The 15,696-nt window shown below is 48.7% G+C and overlaps 1 protein-coding gene and 1 pseudogene across 3 annotated transcripts; both read left to right on the top strand.

Annotated features, from left to right (window-relative positions):
- The first annotated feature begins 1,525 nt into the window (after positions 1-1,525).
- Positions 1,526-8,293, top strand: MYCL (MYCL proto-oncogene, bHLH transcription factor). 3 transcript variants are annotated; one of them, XM_023761938.1, is made up of 3 exons: positions 1,526-1,626; positions 2,326-2,830; positions 5,800-8,293. In XM_023761938.1, exons 2-3 carry the CDS (start codon positions 2,335-2,337, stop codon positions 6,396-6,398), a joined length of 1,095 nt encoding a protein of 364 aa, XP_023617706.1. In that variant the 5' UTR covers positions 1,526-1,626; positions 2,326-2,334; the 3' UTR covers positions 6,399-8,293. The 3 variants fall into 3 exon arrangements, with proteins under 3 accessions (XP_023617706.1, XP_023617707.1, XP_006098196.1); XM_023761939.1 differs by having other exon boundaries at positions 1,571-1,586; XM_006098134.3 differs by lacking the exon at positions 1,526-1,626 and adding an exon at positions 1,743-1,968.
- A 4,910-nt stretch (positions 8,294-13,203) lies between these two features.
- On the top strand, positions 13,204-13,302 carry LOC111827808 (annotated as a pseudogene).
- The last annotated feature ends 2,394 nt before the right edge of the window (positions 13,303-15,696 follow it).

Here is a 15,696-nt window from a genome sequence, read left to right as displayed (position 1 = left end):
AGTAGGGCACACAGGCTGTCTCAATAATATCTGGTTGGCTGAATCAGTAAGTTCATAAATACCTTCCAGGTACTGAGGTTACAAAGCTAGTAAGAGCTAGTTGCAGCTTTCAAAGATGTCCCACATACACCTTAGACCCAACATATCCAAAGCTGAGGGGATCATCTTTCCTGCCTCCTACCAACTCATATATCAACTCACACCGTGTGTCCCATGTTCCAACGACACGGAACTACCTGTACTTCTCCTTTCTCTCTGCTGGGATGCCAACAGTGAGTAGTTGTTGTTCTTAGACGGCAGAGGTGGGAGGGAAAGACACAGACAGCAGGCCATCAGGCTGCTGCTTGCAGACAGAGACAAGACCTTGAATGCCAGGTGAAGCATTCTAGATTAATTGGCAGCTATTCCAAGTTACTTTCCTTGGTCTCAATAGAATAACTGTATAGTCCGGCTTTTCCTCTTTTACCGAAGGTAGTCTACATGTAAGATGACATAAAGGGTTTACGTGTCCATCATCTTGGCCAGAGAGGCAGCTGCAAGCAATGTTCCCATTTTACAGGTGAGCAGACAGAGGCCTTCACATGTCTTTGGCTCTACAGCTAGCAAGTAGCAAAGTAAGAGCTTGAACAGTTTCCAGATGCCAAATCCCCATTCTTTCCTCTAATACTACAACTCCTACAGAGTATTTTGTGTGTGGTGTAAGGGAGAGGCCTCAGCGTGGCCTGGCCCTGGGGGAAAATTATCCTCCTGACCACCGCACCAGGGGCTCTGTTCTGCTGGCCTCCCCTCCTGGCCTGATTCCCTTCTCTAGATACCCTTATCTTCTTAAAAACTCGCAATTCTGTGAGGTATTACTGTCCCTTCATTTTGTAGATGAAACTGAGGCACAGAAAAGTGAACTTCGGTTCAGTGGATAGAGCATCCACCTGCGGACCAAAGGGTCCCAGGTTGATCCCAGTCAAGGGCACGTACCTTGGTTGCAGACTCCTCCCGTGCAGGGCCCTGGGTGGCGTAGGTGCAGGACACAACTAATCCATGTGTTTCTCTCACATCGATATTTCTCTGTGTCTTGTCCTCTCTCTCCCACTCCCTCTAAAAAATCAATGGAAAAATATCCTCGAGTGAGGATTGAAAAGAAAAAAAAAAGTGAAGTTTCAGGCTCCAAAGTCCGGAATCTTCACCACCTCGTTTCGCTGGGGCCCAGGTCTGTAACACCGAACTAAAGAAACCGGTCAACGGGTGAGGACGCAGATGCTGGGGACCAGCCCCAGTGCGGGAGTGCGGGCCGCCAGGTGGCGCGGTGTAGGTGCGAGGGCTTCCCCACCTCACCCCCCGCGGGCCAGACGCACCTGAACTAGGCTGGGCGAGGCCTGGGAAGCAGACTCACGGGGCTGGGCAGGGCGGGGCGCGGCGCGGCGGGGAGTAGCCCTCGTTCCCAGCCCGGAGCGGGCCAGGATCGCCGTTTTCGTTCGGTCTGCAGGGGCCGTCTGGGTCTGGGGGAAGAGTCACGCCCCCACCAGGCGACCGCCGGGCTGCATCAGCTTGCCGCCTGCCCTGCCCTCCCCCGCGTGCAATTTATTTGTGGGGTACGGGGACTAATGGAGCCGCAGAAAGCAGCCAGCAGGGGTGGGGCGGAGACTCCAAGTCCCCACCTGTCGACTGCGGGGAGGGGGCGAATAGGAGGAGGGGCTTGTCCCGTAGGGCCCGCCCCCGGGTCCCGGAGCCTAGAGCGCGCGACGAGATATAAGGCAGCCGGGAAACAATGCGCCTGCATCTCGCGCTCCCGCGCCTATCCCGGTAGCGTCTGGGGGCTTCGTGCACGAGCGAGGGAGAGCGGGCGCGCGTGGGGCGCGCTCTTGGATGCGGGTCGCGCGCTCGGTGGCGCGCATGTGCTTGTGTGCGGGCTGCCGGGCTGCCCCGAGCCGGCCCCGAGCGGGTCCGCTCCCGGTGGCGGGCGGCCGGAGCGAGGTGAGACTAGGGGCCGCCTGGGGACGGGCACGGGTCCCGGGGGGCGGGCTGCAGGCTGCCTTCTGGGCACAGTGCGCCCCCGCCCGGCACGGCTGGGCCCTGGGAGCTGCGCCCCGGGCGGCGCTGGCAAAGTTTGCTTTGAACTCGCTCCTGCAGCCGCGTCCGCGCTCTGTGAGCGGCTTCCCCGGGCTCGCTGACCCAGCACCGGGCTTCCCGGGACGCGAGGGAAGGGCGTGGGTTCCAAGCCCAGAGGTTCGGGAGGGGTAGAGCCTTGCAGCCGGCTGTGCTTGGGAATCCGGGAACGCCTCCCTCCCTGGGCCCGTACCCCAATCAGCACGTCCCCCTTCCCTCTCTCAGGGAGCGGACATGGACTTCGACTCGTACCAGCACTATTTCTACGACTATGACTGCGGGGAGGATTTCTACCGCTCCACGGCGCCCAGCGAGGACATCTGGAAGAAATTCGAGCTGGTGCCGTCGCCTCCCACGTCGCCGCCTTGGGGCTCGGGTCCCGGCGCCGGGGACCCGGCCCCTGGAATTGGTCCCCCGGAGCCGTGGCCCGGAGGGGGCGCCGGGGATGAGGCAGAATCCCGGGGCCACTCGAAAGCTTGGGGCAGAAACTACGCCTCCATCATCCGCCGTGACTGCATGTGGAGCGGCTTCTCAGCCCGGGAGCGGCTGGAGAGAGCGGTGAGCGACCGGCTCGCCACGGGCGCGCCCCGGGGGAACCCGCCGAAGCTGCCCGCCGCCCCGGACTGCGCTCCCAGCCTCGAAGTCGGCAACCCGGTGCCCGCTGCCCCCTGTCCACTGGGCGAGCCCAAGACCCAGGCCTGCTCGGGGTCCGAGAGCCCTAGCGACTCGGGTAAGGACTGCCCCGGGCTGATCAGGAGGTGTGTGTGGAGGGGGGCACCCCATGGGTGGCCAAAACTCTGCCGCTGTTTGAGGTCAGGCACTGGATCTTCGCAAGCCCTTCGGCCACCTCCCCCTTTCTCGGGCTGAAGCTGCCAGTGTAGCCCCCAGCAGTGTCTGTCTGGCACGTGGGTGTGTTAGTAAACAGTTTGAAGAAGTGGCGTGGGAGCCAGCGCTTCTTTGATGATGATTGGAACCCCAGGGGACAAGGGAGACAAGGGTGAGGCTTGGAGAGGACAATGCGGGGTTGGACAGTAGGGGATCTCTGTCCTGGGAGGCTGGAAGAGGTCCCTTAAGGGTCACTCCAGGCTTGAAGTTTTTTGTTACTGCCTCTTTTCCTAGGAAACTCACACTCCCCTAGGGAGAGAGGAAGCTGAGGAGCCTTTTGTGCAAAGCCAAAGCCTTCATCCTTTTAAAAACCTAGTCTCCTGTCTGCTTGACTTTAAAATGCTCCCATCCCTTATCATTCGTGCATCCACACCATTGCCCATGAGACAAGGAAGGAATGAACTCTGACCATTAACAGATGGAAAAACTGAGGCTTAGAAATAGGAAATCACACGAAGTGAGCCCCAGCTCCCTGCCATCTAGCCAGCTTCTTTGCCCAACCCTCCATCTCAACCAGACACTTCTTGATGTTTAGAGGGTCTTCAGTGTAGTTTATCTGAGAAGGGCTACATCTTGCCTTGTTGCTTTGGCCTGAGTTGGAAAGGTGTCCCTCTAACTCCCTCCCAATCCATCCGAGAGCGTCAGCTGCCTCCTTGCATTCGAAAAGTGTTCGCTGGCCCCTACTTTGTGCCAAACTCTCTAGAATCTAGATGCCGGGGTCAAGGATATGGAACTCCAGGCCCCTCTCCCCACCGTTGAATGCAAGTGTAAACCTCACGAAGGGCAGACCAGCATCCCAGGCCACCGGACTACAATGTTCTTAGCCTACCCTCTTCTCGGACCTCCGTATCCATAAGAAATATCGGAGAGGGTGCTTTTATAAGATGCAGGACAGAGAACACCCTGTCACTTTTTAAAAAATTTATCTTATTGTTGAAAGTATTACAGATGTCCCACTTGCTCACTTTTAAGGATAACTTTACATGACCATTTAGAGGGGACTAGGGAATAGGGTTTGGACGTCGTCATACACTTGAAGGGAAAAAGTAAGGATGACAAGAAAAATTTAAAAGTCAACTTTTTTCAGTCCACTGTGTTTAAGGTCATTTTTAACCTGCTTGCTTCCTACACCAAGAGCTTGTATTTATTTAATGGCTGGAATGGGAATTTGGAGATCAAAAACCAGTAAAGATAGATCTCTACAAAGGCTGATGGGGTGGAAGAGTGGGAAGAGCACTGTTTGGGGAGTTTGAGATCTTACTTTGAGGTCCAGAATGTTACCAAAGTGGTGTGTGGATTTGGGTGATCTAGGTCTGTTTCTCCCTTGGCATATGAGGGGCTTGGCCTTGATTGTCCAGCTGAGGGCATTTCCTTGTCTGGGTAGAGTTAGACACTGCTCTCTGAAAAGGGGAATAGTGGTCTTACGTTATTTCTTCCTTAGGCCGAGCCTTCCCAGCCACCAGTTTTAACCTTGAAATATTAAAGTTTGGGATGCGGGGGAGCCTCCTGAATAATCTCCTGACCTGCCCTTTAACCTGAACCTGTTTGCAAGCTCCTGGTTCACAGGCCACATGGCCCAGAACAAAATGCAACAGATTGCAAACAATGAGGGGGGTGGGGAGAGTGACTGATGGCAAAGCTCAGCCAATAGCGGGTAGGGGCTGGGTAAAACAGCATTCCAAACACAGCTTAGCCAGCCAATCACAGGCCTTGGGGCCAGGAGGGCTGAATGGTCAGGTTTTATTAATGGAGAAGTAATGCGATTGTCCACACAATGGAAGCCTTCCTGACAAAGGGGCTCAAGCTTCCTGATATGCCAAAGAGACAGAGAACGGAGCTCTTCTGTTGTCAGGCTGAAATGCATTAGGTGGTCTTCTATGTGGAGGTCTGAACAACGCGTGGAGCAGGAAGGCTTTCCCCTAAATGCCCCTCTCCTGGTTGGGGTAACCTAAGAGACCTTCAAGCCAGGGAATGATGGGGCATGTCCAGGTCCCTGGTGTTTTCAGCCCTTGCGTGGGGATATTGTGCTGCTCGGTTCTTACCCCTGGCACAGGTAGCGTGGAAATGGTCGCTTGTACCTTTGTGAAGTTCCTGCAGCTTTTGCCGACCTGCAATGACAAATCCAACCCTATTCTGATCCAGGGAAGGGGGTGGGGCAGGCAACCTATAAATGATGGATGACTTTAGAAACCCATTGAACCCGATAGCAAAATGCCCCTGACGGAAACCTTTCCTTCCCCTCTGTGGGTGTGGAGAGATGAGAGATGCCTTGCAGCCCTCCCTTCTCTGAATCTTCGTCTGAAAGGGATAGTAGAATAGAGAGGTGGGGGAATAATAGGATTTATAACTTGTGAAAAGTAACAATTCCCCAAGTGCAGGCTGTGCTGGGCAGGAACAAAGGGCAACTCTGCCCACAGACCCCTCATTTACAATTCTGATGGGGCATGAAAGAGCCCGACTGGGGAAGATCTTTATAGCTAAACTTTGTCCCAGGCTGATAGCTCTTTCTCTCCATCCTCTCAGTGGGGGAGGGGAGAGCCTGTGCAGACTGGGGGCTGTTGGCTTGGGCCTGCCTTTTGTTCTTATCTAAGCCTTGCTGTGCAAAAGGAAATTGGAGAATATTCCCCTTCTTGCTTATTTCCCTTCCTTTCCTTCACACTGCCCTTACCCGTTACAAATGAATCAGCTGTCTTTCCCTTCACTTCAGTTTGCTTATATCTAAATGAGAAAAATGTCACTTCCTTTCCCAGCCTAGGATCCTTGTATATGTTTCTCATGGGGTGTGTTTTTCTCTTGATCTCTCTTCTTGGACAGAGGGTGAAGAAATTGATGTTGTGACAGTGGAGAAGAGACAGTCCCTGGGTGTGCGGAAGCCAGTCACCATCACAGTGCGAGCAGACCCTTTGGACCCCTGCATGAAACACTTCCACATCTCCATCCATCAGCAACAACACAACTATGCCGCCCGTTTTCCTCCTGAGAGCTGTTCCCAAGAAGGGCCTCCAGAGAGAGGTCCTCCAGAAGAGGCTCTGGAGACAGATGCTCCAGAGGAAAAGGAAGATGAGGTACACGAAGAGGTTGGGAGCCCCCTGCCTATAGAAAGTGAGGCTCCCCAGTCCTGCCACCCCAGACCTGTCAGCTCTGACACTGAGGATGTGACCAAGAGGAAGAACCACAACTTCCTGGAGCGCAAAAGGCGAAATGACCTCCGTTCAAGGTTCTTGGCCCTGAGGGACCAGGTACCCACCCTGGCCAGCTGCTCCAAGGCCCCTAAAGTGGTGATCCTGAGCAAAGCGTTGGAATACTTGCAGGCCCTGGTGGGGGCCGAGAAGAGGATGGCTACCGAGAAAAGGCAGCTTCGATGCCGGCAGCAGCAACTGCAGAAAAGAATCGCGTATCTCAGTGGCTACTAACTGACCAAAACGCCTGACTGCTCTTACAAAGACCCGAGTTAATTTTTTAACTGGCCCTCTCCCCTTTAGTAATTTGCACATTTTGGTTACGGCCGGACAGTCTGGACAGTAGATCCCAGGATGCTTTGCAGCTGGTGCACACAATAAGGGCTTGCATTCTTGGAAACCTGGAAACCCAGCTCTCCCTCTTCCCTGACTCACGGGAGCACTGTGTCTTCTCTGGCGCCTTTGGCTTCTCAGGCGGGCAGCTGAGGGAGGAGCCTTGGGGTCTGCCTAGCTCACTAGCTCTGAAGAAAAGCCTGACAGATGCTATGCAACAGGTGGTGGACGTGGTCGGGGCCTCCAGCCTGCATGAAATCTCACACTCCGGATGAGCTTTAGGCTGGGAAGGGATGCTCCCACTGGTGTCTCTGGGGTGATGCTGGGACAGCTGGGCCTGGATGCACTCCCTGAGGCTCCTTTTTCCAGGAGACATACGAGCTGTCTTGGGTGAAGACAAGCTCGCAGACTTGATCAACATGGACCGTTACCTCACTGTCAGACACTTTACAGTAGCTGAGGAGTTGGAAACCTTTAATATATACATATATATTGTTAGATGACACCCCTCCTCCCACTCCATGCTGCGGCCTTGAGAACATTTAAAGAGCTTGGCCTCTAGATTCTTTGTCTCAAAGCCCTCTGGGCCCTTTCCTCTGAGGGAAAGACCATTCTGTCCTCACAAGGGACTTTTTTGTTTCCTTCTGCCTTTGTTAGCAATGGGCGTTAGAGCACCCCTTTCCCAGAGGTCAGAAATATTTCCCCAAGATGCAGGGACATGGGTCCTCACCGAGGGAAGGCTCGGAGTTCTGGCTGTGAACTTGTTCCCTACCCAGGTGTCTTCCATCTTGGAATCTTTTCTCAAGGCCGTCGTCAGGCACATCAGGAGTGAGAACTGTACCATTTCCTCTTTCGCAGCTTCCTCTCATCTCAAGCCCTGACTGATAAGTTTGAAGTTCTACGAGAACCATGCAAACCTGTCCTCGTGCAGCTCCAAGGAGCTTGTGTCTCTGAGGCCACCCTTGGGCCACCTGCCAGCCTGCCATGAGTCAGATCCCTGTCTCAGAACTTGGGCCTTACTGAAGGTCTTCCTGGGAGAGCTGCTGGGACTCATCCAGTGCTCCAGAAGGCGGCCTGGCTTCCCGGAGTCGGGGCTCTGCTCAGTGGACCATGGTGCATTTTGCCCCAGCTGGACTTGGCGCCTCCAAGTGGCTTCCAGGTGCAGCCTCCAGTCTATAAAAAACACCTAACCCTATAGTGTCTTGTGGGCAACCTCAGGAGCCCCCAAGCCTATTCTGAAAAAAGGATCGGCCCCCCTTCCAGGACTCTGCTGGCTGTGGGTTTGAAAGTGGGGGAGGGAAGGATGGTTGAGAGCTGTCTGTGGCTCTGGAAAGCCACCTGCTACTTCTAAACCTGTTATGCACGAGAGTCTGTTTCTGAGGTTGCTTCGTGGCCCTAGAGAACCCCAGTGGAAGTTTGGAGAAAGTCTCTCTAGCTTTTGGAGCATGGTTTTCTGCAGCCAAGTGACTTCTGGAACTGTCTTTGGAGAATGGGTGGGAAATAGGTTACGGATGTCTCACCTGAATAGCTTGTGTTTTATGAGCTGCTGCTGGGTATTGTACCGGAAGCAGGTTTTTGGTGTGTGTTTTTTTTAATACTGTATTTTTGTATGCCTTTTGCAAAGTGGTGTTGTTTTTGTACAAGAAAAAAGCTCTTGGGCAATTATCCTGTTGTGAGAGTCTTGACTTATTTTGAAAGGCAAGTTTATCTGAAATTATGTATTCAGTTGTAATTATTGATCGCCTGATTTAAAAATGTTGCCTTCTGGGACCGCTAATAAAACTTTCTCAAACATGTCAGAGTGGGGGCAGCTTATGCCAACTGAGTCTCTCCCTGAACCAAGGAAGGCTGTTTCAGGGTAGCTACAAAGGAGCCAGAGGGTTGCATTTCCCTAACCACATTGCTCACCTGGTCATTCCACTTTGGGTTGCTGAAATGCCATTTCAGACATGTCTAAACAACGCAGGCTCGGCTCTTGGTGAACACGAAATTCCCTTGTGAATTGCAAAGCATGCTGAATTTGTACTTCAGAAGGCTTGAAATCAGGTTCCACCACTTGTTCTGTGCCTTTAGCCTAATCTTTCTGAGTCCTAGTTTCCTTATCTGTAAAATGGGGGTAAATGCTACTTCACAGGGATTTGGCAGGTATGCAATGAAGTAGTAGATGATAAACCACTTTCTAAACTGTAAAGCCTTGTATTTAGGGTGGTACTGTTCTTACGTTAGTGGTATGATGACGCATTGCAGGATGTCTTTTTAAGAAATTCTCAGTGAATTTGCGATGTAATGTGATCCCCCCTCCCCTTTTTTCCTGGATTTAATGAAAGAGAATGAAGACTCCCTTTTCCTCCCATAGTTCTTATAAAGTTGCTGTAAATGCAAGAGGAGAGAACTTAATAATAGCTCTTCCTGATAGAGTACTGCCTATGCCTAAGCTTACTTCTTCATATTATGCCACACCAACCAGGACTACAGAAGAGGAAACAGGTTCTAAGAGTGAAACAAAACTGCCCAAAGTTACACAGCTGGTAAGTCAATGATTGGGATTTGAAACCACCTCTGAATATCTCCGAAGCCAGAAGTCTTCCCCACAGCATAGTAATGATCAGCTTGTTTTGTTCGCATGGGGTGCGTGGAGGAGGTAAACATGAAATTCCATCGGGGGGCGGTGGGGGGGGGCGTCATTGTGCCTGCCACTTACTGGGATGAAGTGATGCATATGTTCCATAACCAGCCCCTTAATTTTCCTTTTAGTTAATGTCAACTCTGTTCCCATCCTTTTAGTTGTTAATCCTCGCCAAAGGATATTTTTCCATTGATTTTTAGAGAGTGGAAGGGAAGGGGAGAGACAGACAGAAATATTGATGTGAAAAAGACACATCAATTGGTTGCCTTCTACACACACCCAGACCAGTGCCGGACCAAGCCTGCAAATGTGGTATGTGCCCTTGACCATAATAGAACCTGAGACCCTTCAGTCCGTGGGCTGAAGCTCTATCCACCGAGCCAAACTGGCTAGGGCTGTTCCCATCCTTTAAAATGTGTGTGTGTGTGTGTGTGTGTGTGTGTGTGTGTGTGTGTGTATAGTTGATTTCAGAGAGGAAAGGGGAGAGAGAAATATCAATGATGAGAGAGAATCATTTTGATTGGCTGCCTCCTGCACACCCCACACTGGGGATCGAGCCTGCAACCCAGGGAAGGTGCCCTAACTGGGAATTGAACCATGACCTCCTGGTTCATAGGTTGGTGCTTACCCACTGAGCCACACCAGCCAGGCTTCCCATCCTTTTTTGAGGACATTTGTCAAGAGACTCATTTGTAGAAGTTCTCTCCCTTTACTAGATCTTGAATGAATCCCGGGCCCTCAATAAGATGCCGGTTGTTTTACGTATCTTAATCCTCATGGTAACCTGGAGAACAGGATGGTGTCACCCCATTTCACAGATAAGCAAACTGAAGCTGAGACATTTCAGTCATTTATCTAAGCCCACACAGCTAGCACCAGCTGCCTGACTCCAAGCTTCAGCTCCTTTGAGTCCAACTCCGCTGAGAAAGGAGTGGGAATAAAGCCATCTCCTGGGGGGAAGGGAGGGTGTTTCTGGAATGTGAAGTATTTTAAGCTCCTTCCTAGCTCGTTTCTATAGACTCCTACCTCTATCTTTGTCTGGAAATAGCTAGGATTTTATTCCTGAATTTAGGAGAATATACGCCCAACTTGGGGATGTGGGCACGGACAATAAGGGGCAGCCAAGAAGCAACCCTTGGTGTAGAAAAGAAAGTCGTCCTCTTAGACATGAAAAGGTTAATGCATGTGCTTAACTCCTGCCTCTGTTGGCAACTATCTGGGGGGCAGGGGGACTGAGACAGCTTGAGTTATCTTAGACGCGCTGAATTTGTCTAAAGTGCTCCTAGGGTCAGGATGTTGCAGAAGATTCACTTTAGAAAGAAAAGGGGCATGGGGATGCCTTTGTAGATCTGGAAGGTGATGGGAGGGAGGGAGAGGAGAGAGGTTCCTTTCTAAGGATAAGATAACCAGTTGGGAGATACTTGATGGGGGATGAAGGGGAGGTATCTAAATGTGTCTGCTGAAGTTGCCGTGGGGTGTGGGCATTTCTACTTTAAGTCCAGTGGGTAGCTCTTGTTAATGTCTTTATTTAGAATTGCTGCCAAAGGAATCCACTGTATTAATGTTACCATTCTTTTGGGGAAGAAATGTAAATATGTTCTTAAAGTCTCTAATCAGGTGAGTTATTAAACACAATGAGACTCAGTGCCAGGTGTCCAATGAGACTCAGTGCCCAGGAAGTGATGGGTCACCTTTAAACTGTGGGAAGCAATATGGTTAAGTGGGCGCTCACACCCAACAGGTTTCAGTTCTAACCCTGGCCCTGCATTTTCCAGCTCTGTGACCATGGGCAAATTATTAACCTCTCCTCGCCTCCGTATCTGTAAAATAGGTGTAAATAGTACCGCCTGCTTCATTGGATTGTTGCGAGCAATAGTAAGTGCTCAGTAAATGATTAGCGTTTTTTTGTAGTGAGTTATCACATGTGGAGTGTTTGGACCCGTGCTTGCTGCATGGTAAGCATTCTATGAGCATGTTAGCTGCTATCGTTTTCCCCCAATTATTTTTATTGTAGTAAAATATACATGTTATCTTAATTTATTATCTTTGCCATTTTTAAAAATGTATTGGTTTTTCGAGAGACATTGATTTGTTTTTCCACCCATTCATGCATGCGTGCCTTCGTCGGTTGCTTCTTGTATATGCCCTGACTGGGGACTGAACCTGCAACCTTGGCATATCAGGATGACTCTCTAACCAACTGAGCTTCCTGGCCAGGGCCACTTTTTTTTATTTTTTAATAGTAATTATCCTAACAGATGTGAGGTGGTAGGTGTTGTGGTTTTGGCACCAAATCTAATGATTAGTGATATTGAGCATCTTTTCATGTGCTTATTGACCATTTGTGTTTTTTCTTTGGAGAAATGGCTATTCAAGTTCTTTGCCCAGTTTTTAATTGGATTTTTTTTAGGAGTTCTCTATATATTCTGTATATTAACCTTATCAGATATGTAATTTGCAAGTATTTTCTCCCCAAATGACTAGTGTTATTTAAGCCATTTAACAAGCCACACCTAGGATACAGATTCATCCTATTGAAAGGTGACAGACAGGAGGGATTGATAAAAGAAGAAAGCTTCCCAAGTGGAGTACTTTGAAGTAATCTGAGTACACATATTGATGCCTCAAGAGGCAGTAAATTATCCAGGAAGAAGTAGCCAGGGTTTGGAGAGACTGAGATAGGCAGAGGAGGAAAAGAGCAAAGATCTGAATCTCTGACGGGTCCATAGCATCCCATGACCCATGGCAGGCAGGAGCTGCAAGTCTATGATGCCAGTGCACATATGTGTCCTCCGTTTGTCCTTACTTGGTACTGCAATACCTTCGATCTGAGCTGGAGTCAACTGACTCCGTTCAGTCATTAAATCCTCTAAAGCCTATTTTGTTCAGGCAGAGATTTTCAAACCTGAGGGTGTTTTTAGAATTTAACTACCTCCAAAACCCCAATGCAGGAGGTCAGGGACAGAAATCTACATTGCTGTGAGCAAGCAGGGAGGTGGAATCCTGAGGTCACACTTAGAAAAACATTGGAATAAGGCTTTAGAGCCAAGACCTGCAGAGATGCAAAGATACAAAAATATTCACAGAAGGTGGTATAGATGGCAGAGTATAGGGTTTGGCAAAAGTAGTTTTTCAGTTGTGAGTATGCGAAACAGTTTATTCTTGTATTATTCGTATTAATTATTGCACTATTTTCCATAAGAACAACTGTAAGCCTACGTTTGCTCCACCCTGTATAAAGGTTAAAGACAGGGACTTGAGGTTACTGCCTATGTGATGTTGGGCAAATCACCTCCCCAAGTGGGTTTCCTGCTCCTCCAAAATGGATATAATATTAACACCTGCCTCAATAACTGTTGTGAAGAGTAAATAAATTATTGTATGAAAAGTTCCTGGAATAGTAGCTCCCACAAAGTTAAGAGCAATGAAGATAAAGCTACTACAGTTCCTTATGAAAGTTTGTGAGCGTGCAAACATGATTACAAACTAAGGCAGTATGTGTCTCAGACAAGGGTTACAAGCCTCAGAAGGGGAAGAGCACTTTGTTTGGAGTCATTAAGAAAGTTCCTGTTGAGGATATTGGAACTAGAAGTACCAGTAGTATTTGGCTAAATGAAGAGGAGAATGTGTTCTAGACTAAGGGAATAGCTTTGGGGACAGGGGATTGGGAAGGTGATGTGGAACCGAGGGGAAGGGCAAAAATCTGGTGTGCTTTGTTGACTGGTCTCATTTTTACAAAACAAGAGGGTTTGCACTAGATTTCTAAGAGGATCCTTTCAATAGCAAACACCCTCTGTGATTCTTTGAAATAGGGAAGTCAGGGAAGAAAGAAACTGATTGTGGTTGGGTACACAGAGATTGAAGGGATGGGGTCATCCAAAACAGGGGAAGTGGGAAATGTGACACTGAAGCTTTAGAAAGGGTTTGAACTGAAGATACAGGCTTGGAACTCAAGATATAAAGATGATGAAGGTCCAGAATGCCACGCCATGAGAAAGAGGAGGGCCGAGGAGTACAGGATAAAGTTTAAAAGAGTCGTGAGGTGCTCATTTTGGCAGCACGTATACTAAAATTGAAAGGATAATAAATAAATAAATGAAAATTGGACTGATACAGAGAAGATTAGCATCACCCTTGCGCAAGGATGACACACATATTCATGAAGCATTTCATATTAAAAAAAAAAAAAAGTAAAGAAAAAAGAGCCCTGAGATTAGAACTGGCAAGGACCTCTGCGTCTTTTTCCTTTTGCGCCTTTTTCCTTTTGCGCCTTCCCCACTCTGATTTTGCAGCCTTCAGGGATGCCCTGCGGATATGCAGGCTCTCTTAGGGAGCCCAGAAGGTCCAAAGTGAAGCATCCTTTGAAAATATTCTGGTGTGCTCTAAAGCAAACCCTGTAACTCTTTAGGTATAACATGACCCCTACAGCATAGTGAGCTCTACTCTCTTCCTCTTGCCTGTTTTGCGCAATTCTGATGCTCCCAAATTTGAATTAACCAATCACCACTGGAAACAGCAATTCACCAAACCAATGGGATGTGTTGTGATTACTGACAGACACTGTACTGGGTTGTATAATATCCCCCACCAGATTCAGGTTTATCCAGAACCTGTGAATGTGAACTTATTTGGAAATAGAATCTTTGCAGATGTAATCAAGCTAAAATGAGGTCATACTGGATTAGGCTGGGCCCTAATCCAATGACTAATATCCTAAAGAGAGAGAAATACAGGACCTGGTGGGGTAGTTCAGTTGGTTAGAGCATCATCCTGATACACCAAGGTTGTGTGTTCAATCCCCGGTCACGGCACATACAAGAAGTAACCAATGAATGCATAAGTAAGCGGAACAACAAACCCATGTTTCTCTCTCTCAAATCAATTAAAAAAAAAAAAAACAGGGAAAAAAAGAAATTCAGACAGAGAGGAGGGCCATGTGAAGACAGAGGCAGAACTGGAGTCATGCTGCCACAGACCAAGTAATGCCAAGGATTGCCAGCAACCACCAGAAGCTAGAAGAGGTAAGGAAGGATTCTTCCATAGATGGAAGCCTGGGAGTATGGCCTGTCTACACCTTGATTTTGGACTTCCGGCCCAGAACTGTGAGAAAATGCAGTTCCATTGTTTTAAGCCACCCCCTCCATGGTAATCTGTTATGGCAGCATGGCAGCTCTGGGAAACTAATACAAGTACCAAGTTCATCATGAAATACTCCAGCAGGAAATATTTTTTATTTAGGATACCTAATTAGTATGGGGTTAGGTTGCAAAGGCACCTTGAGTTTTAACAAAAAAACTAGTGTTTGTCTTTGACCCAACTTTCTTCTTTTACCTTGGAAACAGATGCTTCAGTCCTCCCACCTTCTTCCTTCTGTCCAGACTGTCACAGCATCCTCCACAATCCCATTCCTGACGCTTCACTTTGAATGGACCTTCCACTCTAATGGTTTTACCTTTAGCCTTCTTCTCAAGTTTCTTTCTTTTTCCAAAAATTTTAAAATAAATTATTTAAAATATTCAGAGGATAGAAAGTAACATAATAAACACTAACGAGTCATCACCCAAATTTCCCTTCTATCTTTTTTTTTCTTTCCCTTCTATCTTTCTGCACTTCTCTCTTTCTCCTTTTCTACCATGTTCCCATGTGCATCCAACCCAATGTTCTGCTCCCAGTTTCCTAAAGAACAGGAGGTAGGCAGAGGGGCCCAGCCTGACTATACATCTGCTCCTAGGGCACAACACTCACACACTGTGGGTGACAATTAGGTGGATGCTGTGGACTTTCAGGAGGGCAGGCAAGGAATTATTACCCTCCAAGTAATTTGAGCATCCCTAGTACCTCATTCCTGCGTTTTAGATATGCCCTTCCAGACTGAACCTATCCCAACATTTTTGCCTTTAAAATATATAATATATACGGAGTGGCCAGATTATTATGACTGGCCAGATTATTATGACCACCCCATCAGTACAATGAAGTGAATTAATTATGCAAATAATACTAATAATAAAACCTTGAGAGTATTTGCTTAGGAAGTTTTCAATATTCAGTATTTTTGGAAGTGTCAATGAAGTACTGATGGGGTGGTCATAATAATCTGGCCACTCAGTGTGTGTGTGTGTGTGTGTATATATATATATTTCAGAGAGGAAGGGAGAGGGAGAAAGAGCTAGAAACATTAATGATGAGAGAGAATCATTGATTGGTTGTCTCCTGCACCCTTCAGAGCCTGCAAGCCGGGCATGTGCTCTGTATAGTCAGGCTGGGCCCCTCTGACTTGGAATCGAACCATAACCTCCTTCCTGGTTCATAGGTCGATGCTCAATTACTGAGTCACACCAGGGCCATTTTTGCCTTTTAAACTAGAATTTCTTTACCCCAAACAACCTGTAAGCAGTGGAGTATGTTGGAGATAAGCTCTGCATCCTTCACCTCTACATATATACATACTAGAAGCCTGGTGCACAAAATTTGTGCATGGCTTGGGTCCCTAGGCTGGCCGGTGATCAGGGCCCATCAGGTTCCCGCCTCCCGCCTCCCACTCCCACTCTCTGCTCTCTTCTCTGCAGCACC

The sequence above is a fragment of the Myotis lucifugus genome, unplaced genomic scaffold (genome assembly GCF_000147115.1).
Source record: "Myotis lucifugus unplaced genomic scaffold, Myoluc2.0 scaffold_222, whole genome shotgun sequence".
NCBI lineage: Eukaryota > Metazoa > Chordata > Mammalia > Chiroptera > Vespertilionidae > Myotis > Myotis lucifugus.
This window is presented reverse-complemented; position numbering and strand designations above follow the sequence as displayed.

Excerpts from the sequence above, each read along its gene's own strand:
- MYCL (XM_006098134.3), top strand. The coding sequence starts at position 1,861 with ATGCGGGTCGCGCGCTCGGTGGCGCGCATGTGCTTGTGTGCGGGCTGC. Across the intron at positions 1,969-2,325 it reads TGGCGGGCGGCCGGAGCGAG|GGAGCGGACATGGACTTCGA; the intron begins GTGAGACTAGGG and ends TCCCTCTCTCAG. Across the intron at positions 2,831-5,799 it reads CGAGAGCCCTAGCGACTCGG|AGGGTGAAGAAATTGATGTT; the intron begins GTAAGGACTGCC and ends CTTCTTGGACAG.